General features: G+C 36.8%; 1 protein-coding gene across 1 annotated transcript in view; it reads left to right on the top strand.

Moving 5' to 3' along the window:
• LASP1 (LIM and SH3 protein 1) overlaps positions 1 to 12,069 on the top strand; it is a 44,974-nt gene extending 32,905 nt beyond the window's left edge. The window contains exons 4-7 of the mRNA XM_087713647.1: positions 3,997 to 4,104; positions 5,621 to 5,786; positions 6,936 to 7,039; positions 8,610 to 12,069. Of these exons, the coding sequence (XP_087569773.1) occupies positions 3,997 to 4,104; positions 5,621 to 5,786; positions 6,936 to 7,039; positions 8,610 to 8,783 (552 nt within the window). The 3' untranslated portion in view covers positions 8,784 to 12,069. The remainder of the gene's footprint in view (positions 1 to 3,996; positions 4,105 to 5,620; positions 5,787 to 6,935; positions 7,040 to 8,609) is intronic.
• The last annotated feature ends 296 nt before the right edge of the window (positions 12,070 to 12,365 follow it).

Below are 12,365 nucleotides of genomic sequence, written 5' to 3'. Positions count from 1 at the left end.
CAGGACCGAAGAAAAGGCACAGCTCTACTCCTGTGGCTCCTGCCCAGCGCTCTCTCTTCCCTCTCCCCTTTGCCTCCCCATACTTGCTTACCCGTCCCAGAGAGCTTGAGCTACGCCTCCCTCTGACTCGGCTGCCTTCCTGAGCGAACTCTTCCATCCTTGGCTGTTGCAAAGCGCAACCCAACACGCAAACTGGAAATCTGTTCCCAAACTTTTGGTTTGCGTGTTGTGTTGTTTTTTGCCTTACAGAGGCTTCACGGAAGCCTCCAGAGGGCGAAAAATGGCTGAAAATGAAAGCCGGTCAGTTGGCCAGCACACACATGCATGCTGGACCTGACAGGGCAACGCCTCGAGTGTCCTGGCAAATGTGCCATAGGTTCGCCATCACAGCCTTAGGGCTATATCACTTAAATCCTTTTCTTTGTTAAATTTTAATGCCTTGATATGCTTTGATTTAGAGAAGTGTATATTTTTCCCCCTGGTTTGATGAAATCATTTAGCACTAAATGCTGTTCTGGCTGGCAGGCACAAAGTATTGAATATAAGAGGTTACGCTATTTTTGGAGTATTTTTTCTGAGTGCTGGGCATCTCTCGCTATAAGAAAGTTTGGAATATGAACCCTTAAACATGGATTGAAACTCTGCTGATTACAGATACCAGATTAGTGAATTTTGTTTTGAGATAAATATATCTGGAGGAAAATAACTTATTTTTAGGTACGTGTGGTTTAGGTTAATGGCAACAAATGATTTACTGATAGGAAGACAAAATGTGAGTTTTCTAAGTTTCCTAAAATTCCTCAGGAGGTAAAACTGAAAAGAAATAGGAGTATAAAGAGAAATTGGATAAAATAGTATGAACTGATAACAGATGGTTATAGTTTTTTTGATATTGTGCAAATGATGAATGCTTGCAACATTTGATTTGCATATTTCTAAAAATACTGATATCCCTATGTCAAATAATCATAATATTGCCCCCTGTTTACAATAGTAAAGTTTAGATTTTTTAATCCAATCCAAGCTTTCATTTTTCCTGCTCTATCTGTCCTATTATGGAAAAAGTTACAATAACACGTTTAGAAACATAAAATACTTTTCTGACATCTTTCACTAAAACTTGTTCATATTGGAGCTGCTTTTTCATTGCTTCCAGATTCTAGATACCCTAATATGTAGAAGTTTCTTTATCTCTTGTTAAAATTTCTCTTTTGAGTTTGGTTTCTTAAACTTTTTCTTCTTCTATTCAGTCATGACCAATGGAGATTGCCTTGAATAGGTCCTGTAGTTTTCTTGGCAAGATTTTTCAGAAGTGGTTTGCTATTGCCTCCTTCCTAAAGATGAGTGAAAGTGATTGGCTCAAGGCCAGCCAGCTTGTTTCATGCCTAAGGCAGAAATAAGAGTTCATAGTCTTCTGGTTTCTAGTTTGATGCCTTAACCACTATGCTAAACTGGCTCTCAAACTGGTATTAGTCGTCTGTATTGACATGCACTCCTATCAGTTTCACAGTTTAGATTTAGAAAACTGTATGCAGCTGTGAATGTGTTTTTGCTGTCTGTGAGAACAAGGCTTTCTGTCTGTTTCTCTTCCCTTCCCTTTGCTGGCTCCACAGAGAGCAATAGCAAATCTGTTTGCAGTCATCAGAGAGTTGCTCTGTACACTGATATAGTTTTTTAGGTAAAAAAATAAATAAATTGGCATTCATCTGTGTATGTTTTGATTTTCCTAATATTCTGGACAGATGTCTTGAGGAAAATCTGCAACTCACCAGAATAGAAGCACTATTTACTTTAGAATATCTTATGATATACTAATGTGGGAAAAATTTGCTTATTGGGTGATTTTCCCTTTTACAGGCATATATGGCATTGTAGCCTAGTTACTGACTAAGAATGTCCTAAGCTCAGCTTCTAGGGACAGAGTGATTCTTTGTGTGTGTGTATGAATTTCCTCTTCAAATTGGATTCATACACATAGATTTTAAACATATGAATGTATCCGAGTATGGGAAAATTACATCTGTCAAGAACCTTGATTTTAATGTGTCTGATCTCTGTAAATATAATTCAGTGTGTCTCTTAACTTTAATTTGTCAAATTGCAGTGTTAAATCCATTTTCAAAATGAATGTATGTACAGTTCTCTTCTACATGAACTTGTTGAAAGAAAGTAACAGTTTATTTAACAAAATGGATACATTCAAGGCCAAGGGGAACTGGTTAAGAAACCCTTTGATTTGAATGTATTTCCTTATCAATCTTCTTACTAAGCCATGTTAATTTACAAGAAAGCAGAATACAATATGCTGCTTTTGTAAACAGGTTTGTATCTATTTGCCATAATAAAAATGTTTAGCAGTTTCAGCAGATGGTAGCATTTGACTGACCTTTCCTGGGCTCAATATTAATCACTGTCTGGAATGGTTCATTGGGAAGCTTTCAAAGAGAAGTTTAAAATGCATCCTGAAAGATTTTAAAACTACATGTAGTCCTTGACTTATGACCACAGTTAGGATCAGAATTTCTGTCACTCGGTAATGTGGTCATAAAGTTCAACATCACTTGACTGCATTGCTTAGCAATGGCTGTCTCAACAATCCCCATTGTGAATAGGTTGCTAGCCAAGGACTCACTCCAATCCAAGCCATTTCAGCCTTGGTTCATCCCAGCTCTGAGCCTAAGTTCTCCTAAGGTAAGGGACTGTGTAGTGCAGAAGGCCCAAAAAGCATAGATGGGGAGGATAATATGTGGGTGAAGGGATTGATCATAGGTAGGAATGGGCTGTCAAGCACCTGTATTTTGATCAAGTGACTGAAGGAGCATTTCAATCTCAAGAGTCACCATGTGGTGAGATGTGTGACAACAAATGAAATAATAAATAAACTTTTGTAACTCTGGGGTCTTAACATAAATCCTTTTGTTCAGTGCCCCAATAAGTTTGAACAATTGCTAAATGAAGGGTTGGTCATAAGTCGAGAACTACCCGTATTTTTATTTTCATAAGGAACATTGCTTAGTTCATGGCTTATTAATTTTAAACATTTAGCAATTTAATTTTATTATTTTAGATTTTTTAAAAGTGTTTTAATCTTTTTAAAGATTAATAAGCATGGTAGTTTTAATCAGACATGTCCAACCTTCAGCTCTGGACAAATGTGGCCCCACAAGATTGTAAATTTTAACATTATTATATAATTTATATACATTAAGAGCTGTTGTGGTGCACTGGTAAGAATGCAGTATTGCAGGCTATTTCTGCTGACTGCTGGCTGCCAGCAGTTTGGCAGTTTGAATCTTACCACCTCATGGTTGACTCAGCCTTCCATCATTTTGAGGTTGGTAAAATGAGTATCCAGATAGTTGGGGGCAATATGCTGACTCTGTAGAGGGCTGTAAAAGCACTATGAAGTGGTACGTAAGTCTAAGTGCTATTGTTATTGCTATTAATTATATTTTATAATTTCCACATGACCCAGGACAATTTCTCTTTACTCAATGAGGCCTACACAAGCCAAAAGGTTGAACAATCATAATTTAAATTTAAGATTGAAGTCTTTTTTCCAATTTGAATCATGATATGAACTTTGACTCTTAAAAGCTGCACATCAATGCCATAGATATGACACAATCTATAATTAAGGATACATTTTTCTGAATTGGGTGACTTCTGAATCCATAACATTGACTTGCTGGGTTTGAACCTAAGCCTGATCTTCCCCATCTACTTCCTATCAGCCTGTAGGCATGAGGTCAGCACTTTATATCTGTTATAACATATAAAGCCATTAATTCAAACTAGGAATTTCACATAATATTTAGAACTTTTTGAATTCAAGTATTAGCCATTGCAGATAGTTTCAGGAAGTATTTCTAATGGCAATTTCAGTCCCACAATAATAATCATTTTTAACATTTAGGTGGGGTTATAGATTAGAATTCATATACAGTTAGGCTGGCATTATATAAATAATGTCTGTTTCTTCATTCTCATACACAGGTCCGCTATAAGGAGGAATTTGAAAAGAATAAAGGGAAAGGCTTTAGTGTGGTGGCCGACACACCTGAACTACAGCGAATCAAAAAAACTCAAGATCAAATCAGCAATGTAAGCTGCCCAGCACATTTCATCTTCTGTCTTTGCGTTTCAGATATTTATTTTCCTTTGTCAGCTTCATTTGTTCTTTTCTTAAAACATCTTGATTGCAGATACTTGAATTTTGTCATTAAGGCAGTACTGTGGATACTTATTTATAAAGTCCAAATAGTGCAAATACATTCCTGTTCATCTAACATTTTTCCAAGCCTCTGGGCTAAACTGGATTGAACTGTTATCATCAAACTAGAACATGTCTTCATACATTCCATTGCAACCCTGGGAGTTCTGTAGCATAGACAATTGGAGTGAAGAGGGAACTAAAGAAAGAAAAATCAAAACAAAAAAGCAATTACCTAATTTCAAATTTGCAAGTGGAATAGAGGGCATGGGAATGGAATCCCCAAGGGATTCAGTTTATTCTGCATGACATCCCCAAATCTTGAGATTGGGGAATGACAGAATTCCTCATTCACAAGAATGACTTCATGAATTGAAATCAAAGGCATCAAGTTCCTCTTGTAAAAATAAGTAATGGCTAACTAATATTTATCTGATATCCTCAGAAAAATAACGAGGGAGGGAGCAATAGCAATAGCAGTAGACTTATATACCGCTTCATAGGCCTTTCAGGCCTCTCTAAGCGGTTTACAGAGAGTCAGCATATTGCCCCCAACAATCTGGGTCCTCATTTTACCCACCTCGGAAGGATGGAAGGCTGAGTCAACCCTGAGCCGGTGAGATTTGAACCGCTGACCTGCTGATCTAGCAGTAGCCTGCAGTGCTGCTTTTAACCACTGCGCCACCTTGGCTCTGGGATGGATAGAAAGTCAGTCAGTCAGCTAGTCAATCAATCAGTCTGGCTAGGAAAGGCAGCTTAATGGGTGAAAGAAAGGGGGAGTTAATTACACTCCACAATATTGTATAGGAATGAACCAGTTCTCAGTTTCCATCTTCTGGTTCATAACCTCTATTACAATAATTCATCAAGTGCAGAGATAGGTTAAAGATAATTATTTTAAGGAGGAAACCAGTGTTTATGGAAAATGAGTTGACTATTTATATATCATGATTCTGGGGTTTATGTTCTGGAATTGCCCAAGACTATCTGTTGGAATTTGATAAGCAATTGCTAAACATTATAATATATTTTCTGATGAATATTGAGTAGAGAATAACATAAATAACACAAATAACTTGGTGTGTTAAACTTTTGATAAACAAATATAGAATTAGTAAAAAAGGAAAAATTGATTAACATTTTAGTACTATCCCTACTCAGCAGAAACCCAATTCCTGAGACTCAGTCCGTCAACTATTTGTATATTCATCTGCGACTTTCAGTGGAAGTTCACAAACCAATTGCAATTACTGAATTTTCATTAAGATAGTGAAAACAAAAGTGCATGACATAATAAAGGTCAGCAAGGAGTCAGGAAAATTTCTACTAATGATGTGGCAAATACATTATAAGCTTTCTCATTTGTCTTTGTGCTCTTGCTGATAGTATCTTTTCCTTCTTTTGTAGATCAAATACCATGAGGAATTTGAGAAGAGCAAGATGGGTTCTCCTGCAGGGGAGGGAGGTGAGCTGGAACGCCGTAATTCCCAAGAAGGTGCCAATTACAGGAGACCAGTTGAACAGCCGCCTCCATCACATCAACAACCTCATCATGCCCAGCCAAGTAACCCTGGTAATGAGCAGGAGGAAATAGAGATTGCTGGCAATCCCATCAATGTATTCACATGAATATAAGTATCAATTTGTTCTGCAATAATTTCATCTTGCACAAATAAGATTTGTTGACCTTGTGTTTTATGAAGCAATATAATGTATAGTTATTATTTATTTCTTACAATGTAATCTAAGGAACTCATGCTGGGATACAGCCTCATTTTATTTAATTTACCTGTGAGATAGATTGAGCTGAAAAAAGTTACTATTAATAATTGAAGGGGTATTTAAATCTGAGTCTTCCTAATCCTAACCTTGTTAGTATTATATCACATCAGAATTCTGTTGTTAGAAGAATCATAACATACATGGGTGAAATGTGTGGGGTGGGGCCTGTGTTAAAAGAAAAGCAGAGTGACAGGGGGAAATGTAACATAACTGGAAAGACTATGCTAGTTGATGCAAAACAAGCCATTCTACTCCCACATTTTATTCATCTGATATTAAAAGGCAAGAATTTTATTGTAGATGAAGGCTGCCAATATTGTGTGCAAAGCTGGAGTGATCATTTGTAATATTAGGCAAAATAAACAGTTGTAGTCATTCAAAATATGAAAATAGTAGGACTAATAATTGTAAGAAAAGATGTTGGTAATAGTTTCCATTTTCATATAAACTATATTCTGCTCAGTTAATCTGTTCAGTTTTATTATAATCACTGACCAGTATTCAAATTCATACATAGACCATGAAGAGCCAATAAAAAATTCAAATAAAATTAAGGCTTAAAACTATTAATTTTTAATAAGCGCACAAATTGCTCCATTTGTTTACAAATAATTCCCCAAAATCATGATATGAGGCTCAAAAAACAGCCAGAGGGAATTTTGCAGCATGGCGGGTAATGTCATTCCACAAATAAACAGCACAAATTATTTAATATTGCAGGAGTTTTAAAAACATAATGACAAATAGAAACAAAGATGAAAGCAAATTCCTTTAATAGATTTTGTTGTCTCAAGGTAGCTTTTCAACTTGTGAATGTGACATCTCAGAGAACATTTTCATCAGGAATTTTGCATTGATGATTATCCAGTGCAGATTCAAGTTCTAATCAATGGTTAACAATGTCTTTGTGTCCGTCTGCCCCCCCCCCCCCCAATTCTAGTTTATCATCAGCAGCCATCACAACAACCAGCCTCTCAGTCCTATGGCTTTAAGGAACCAGCAGCACCAGTGTCAATACAGCGTAGTGCCCCAAGTGGAGGAGGAGTAAGTATGATCCTTCATATACAATATCTTGTAAATATTTCAGATTTTTATTCTGAAATAAGTAGTCTTAACTCTTAACTACCATCCAATGATGTGGTCTATCTCCAAAGTTTAGGTGAAGACAGGAGGAAAGGTACTTTCATGTCAGAGTATATATTAAGCAAACTTACTTTAATTGCAGCAATTAATGTACATTATTGGAAAGGAATAATTTTGCAAGTCTAATCTCTGCATGTGAAGCTACAGAAGGCAGCTCAAAATACTGTGATATTTAGCCTCCAGCTGTCTATTGATTCTCTTATTTTAGCTGAATCTTAAACTTATGGTTCCTTCTTTTTTAACCCTTGTTCAGTTAGAAAAGTCTCAGATAATAAGGAAAACTTTTAATTCAAGTTTCATTCAGTTCATGCTGATCTGCAGAACAATGGAGCACAGTTCATCTGTAAACCAAACAGTAAGACCAAAGTTTCTCCAAAATGGATAGTGTGTAGCATTTCTAGGTGTTGTGCCTGTTCTTTTTAATTTTTTATATTTCAGTTTTGTAAACAGTAATACAGGAAATAACAATTTTAAGTATAATATATAAAACAACATGAATTCTGCTTGCATGTAATAATAGGGGGGTTATCATAAGAGTTAGCATTTACCAGAACAAACCAGAAATGCTATTTGGGATGGGAGCTAATAGGAGCCAAATGTTTACATCTCTCTTTTCACACTTTTCAATAGGTTGCTGGAGCAATGGAAAAAGGAGGCATAGCATTGGAACTGCACAATATTCTTTTTCCCACTGTCAGATTGTTTCTAAACAATCAGTTAAGCAGCAAACATTAGAGAATGTGGAGCAGGAAGACTTAAAAATCCTTTGCTGCAATCTGCAGCAACTTATAGCACTGGGGGGAGGGGACAGAACTATAGAGGAAGACATAGAACATATTAAAATTTCCTGGAATAAGTGGCTACCCCGGCAGATAATTATGTGATTTTTATTTAGCCTATAGGTTGGGTGCCTTCCTATCTTTTATCTCTGAGAGACATGCATTTACCACTAATTCCACTTTGTTGTTGATATGCTTTCATGCTTGGACATAATAATGTAAAAAACAGTGAGTTGTATGATAAGGGTGTAGTGAGCAACAGGAGAATGTAGAAACCTTAGGAAACAAGGGGATCTTGTTAATTTGTAGTTTGTAAGATGCCTAGCAAGAAAAAGTGATACTCTTTCTTTTTTGCTTGGTTTTCATTTTCTGCAAAAAACAACAACAACAAAACCCCAACCTTTCCTAATAGTGGGAAATTCAGATTATTTGTTAACAAGGGTGGACAGAGAAATAAACTCTTCTATCAGCCTCTATCTGTAGACGCTTAACCATACACCCTGAACTTTCTTGAAGCTCCTGGGTTGCACAAATATTACCAAATAAAATTCATTGAACCTAAATATATAAATCATTTTGTGTGTGTGTGTGTGTGTATGTACACACACGCACGCACACACACCACAGTTTTGGAAATATCCATTTCTGAGCATTGATTTATACTTTACTTCCTTCTCTTCCCCTTCTCCCAGAAACGGTTCCGTGCAGTCTATGATTACAGTGCAGCCGATGAAGATGAGGTCTCCTTCCAGGATGGTGATACCATAATCAATGTGCAGCAAATTGACGATGGCTGGATGTATGGCACCGTTGAACGGACCGGTGACACAGGCATGCTTCCAGCTAACTATGTGGAGGCTATATGAGCTCTGTTGTAGTGCTACCCTGAAAGCCAGCAGGGCAAGGGCTCTTTGGGGTTTTTGTTCCCTTATTACTTCTTTGCTCTATCTTGTTACCCATCATTTATTATGTTATGAATCTTTGAAATGGTCATCTTTTTCTCTACCAATTTAGCCTTGATTTGGAGGCATACGAACTTGGGAGGGGTATCATGTAATTGCCCTTCCATCCTTTTCCTCAGCCTTCATGGAACATAGCACTGTGCCCTTCTCCCTCTTCCTGGAGCTGTATTTTTTAGAATTGATACTTAATTAAATAAATCCTACTTCAATTGCTACATGGATTGGGAAGTAGTGTGGGAAGGTTTAAAAGATGTTTATTTGGCTGGTGGGGAAGGAGGGGAATGTCACACTTTCAGTAACTTGGGGAAAATCTGAGCAATTTACTGAAAAAAATTATCAGGATCTCTGCAATGTTGACTCTTGCTCATTTATTCTATCTAACTTTCTGTGAATTTTAAAATATCCATTTGAAAGAAATGAAAGTATTTGTCAAAAGGTTTTTGTGGACTCAAAGCAGTGAGCATATATATAGTCTATATGGAAGGTATGGATGCTGCAGCAGTTTCTAACATAAAGGTACTCTGTACAGATGGAATAGTTTAGCACAACAATCCTCAATCTTTGCAGACCGGTAGGGATGGGCAAGGGATAGGAAATCATTACGCGCAAGTGGTTAGTGAACACGTGTGCGCAGCCCCATTTGTACGAGTGGCGGGCACATGTGCCTGCTGCTCAAATGGAGCTGCGCCATACTCATGCAAATATAGCTGTGCATGCACATTTGCCCACCACTTCCATGGCCCGGTTCCGAACGAGTTAAGGCCCGGTAGTGGGCCAGGGATTGGGACCCCTGGTTTAGCAGGCTTGATTAGCGTTGCCTCTTAGATGCCATGACTCAGTCAGAGTAGATTTCTAGTTCGTTCCGATATGTGGCTTGATTGGACAGCAGTCAGAAGAATGCTCATGAAGAGTTGCCACTAGACCATTTAACCTGCCTATCTCGAAGATGTCAAGAAAATTCAGTTGCCTTTTTCAAAGCACTTTTGAAACAACTATGATCAGGATAGAGGCTCCTTTTTCCCGACTTCTAACTCTTGTTGGTATTTAATGTGTGGAAATAGGCAAATTCCCCAAATTTCCCTGTATCAGCCCTAGCAAAAAGAATCACACTTTCTACAGAGGTGCTATCTTTGGGACCACATTTTTGTTTTTCATAAGTTTCTGTTCAAAGTAAATTCTTGTATGAGGGATTTTTTTTTAACTAGGACTCAAAATCTTGTCAGCTAGTAGGCAGATTAAGAAACATCTCCCTCTTTCCTTTGTGTGCCATTTGAGCCAAGCAATGTTTACAGTCTATCCTCTTTTCCACTGTTTCTCCCTGATAGACCTGATCCTTCGGCGGTCATCAGGGGAACAAAAAGTCCTTTCACTAGAAATATTCCACTTTCTCCTCCTTTGCTGTCAGGTTGACAGTTTCTTTGCTGTGTGGGATAAAATCATGGACCAAAATCAAATTTCTTATAGAAGTTTGCTATTAAAAAATATCAGGGAACTGCTACAAAACTGGAAGTTTATGTTGCTTGGATAATAAGATTGAATCACAAAGGCAAGAGGATTACTGAAAGTGTGAAATTCTTAGATCATTTATTGAGTAGAAATTGCTTTCTCTTATTTTTAAAGCTTTCCCAAGACTCACCCCCTGCTCAGCAAAAGTACAACCTGCTCCCTGTCACATAGCAGAAAGTATCCTGAAAGCTGATATTTGTAACATTTAAATATGCTACAGTTATCAAAGGCACATTCTTTCTGGCTTTGTTCTTGTTACCTCCACTGTAAAGGATCAATATGATAAATTCTTACTACTTTAAATTTTTTTGACGTTCCAGAGCTGATTGATATTGTTTTTTGATCATTGCTTCCCCCCCCCCCTTGCATAGAGGAGGCATGGTAAAGGGCTGGCATTATCTCTGTATTATTTCCACTTATTTCCAATTATATTGTTTCTGGGACTTTTTTCCTTAACTTTCTTTGCACTACAAAGCATATACAGTTAAGAATAAAAAGCAACCATCTCTTACAAGGGGTGCAAGCAAGGGTATTCATTAAGCAAGAATTAAGGAGAACCTTTTACCTCAGTGTATAGTTCCTCCAAATTTAAGTAAAGGGATGTTCCAGTATTTTACTCTGGTCTTGTATCTTTCATAGTTAACATGTTTGCTGGTTTGATTTGAGCTCGTTGCCTCATAACATTAAGAAGCTCTTATACATTATTCCAATCAATGTAGAAATATTTATCAAATTATCAAGTCATTCTTTTCGTGTTGTAGAAGCACAAACATTTTAGAGTCTTATTTCTTAAAAATCCTAGTCTGTGTTTTTCCCTTAAATGCTTGCACTAGTGAAAAAGGTGTTCAAGGAAGGAGTGTCTATTTCCTCATACCATAGTATAATTCCATGAACTCTGTTGGAGCCACTAGAGAGGCCAGTGAGAATGGTGGCAGGCTTTCCTGTCAGAGGCAATTTGTAGAGGACTGTAGGTGTCCAGGGACCACTTACTCTTGGGGTGAGTTTTTAAAGGGTGTCCAGAGGAATGATTGATGAGATCATCACATCCTTGGTGCTAAGATGTAAGCACAAGCTAAAAAAAGCAGCTGTTTTTCTGACTGATGAGAATTAGGCAAAATCGTGTGGACAATCCTGCAGAGGCTATCTTTTCATGAGGAAGATACAAAGTGACATAATGTGAATAAATATTTTTAGAGGACCAAATAAAATTACAATAAAATAGCTCATCTTTAAAAAATGTCTTCTAGCTTTTTCACCCCTTCCTTGAAATAAATGGTTTGTCATTGCTTGATTTATTTTCCCTCGCCTTCTTTGAATTATGCACTTTTATCTTTGATTTTTTCCAATATCTGAAAAGCACCTAAACCTGTATTTAAATAAATAAATGAAAAAAGAGAAAGAACAGCTAAAATGCATCTCTGTAGCCATTGTTATTCACATCATGTCTTCTGTACATCTTAGATTTTCAAACTAGACTTCAATGTCTAAATTAATGACTTTAATTATTTGTTTTGAACTATATTTTGGGGTTTTCATTTGTTCTCTTTGTCTATTTCTTCACTGTGGGCTTACATACCCTCTTAAAATCATTTGTCCTTTTTCAATGGGACCATAGAATCAAATGTAGTGCCAGTTCTTTTCTGGTTTATGCCAATTTAAAAATAAAAATATAATTTGTACCTGCTGATTGTTTTGTTCTTCATTTTATGGAATTACATTCTCTCCCTCCCTTCCCTCTCTTCAATGGTATCAATAAAAGAAAAAAAAGTTATTTTTAGAGCTATAGATCTAACTAAGCCAGTTTTAGAGTAAACTTGATTACATTGTGGTATCGTTTGTAACACTGACAAATGGTTATGTGAACAAGAGTTTGATGGTTTGGCTGTTAATGTTTATTTATTAATCAAATTTGTGTTGCTACTTATCTCAAAAAACCACTCTGAGCAGCATACAACAATCCATAAATAGACTATTTCAAAC

This window comes from Thamnophis sirtalis, unplaced genomic scaffold (genome assembly GCF_051295495.1).
Source record: "Thamnophis sirtalis isolate CommonGarterSnake01/CBP01778 unplaced genomic scaffold, rThaSir2_p1.2 scaffold_4, whole genome shotgun sequence".
Taxonomy (NCBI): Eukaryota; Metazoa; Chordata; class Lepidosauria; order Squamata; family Natricidae; genus Thamnophis; species Thamnophis sirtalis.
This window is presented reverse-complemented; position numbering and strand designations above follow the sequence as displayed.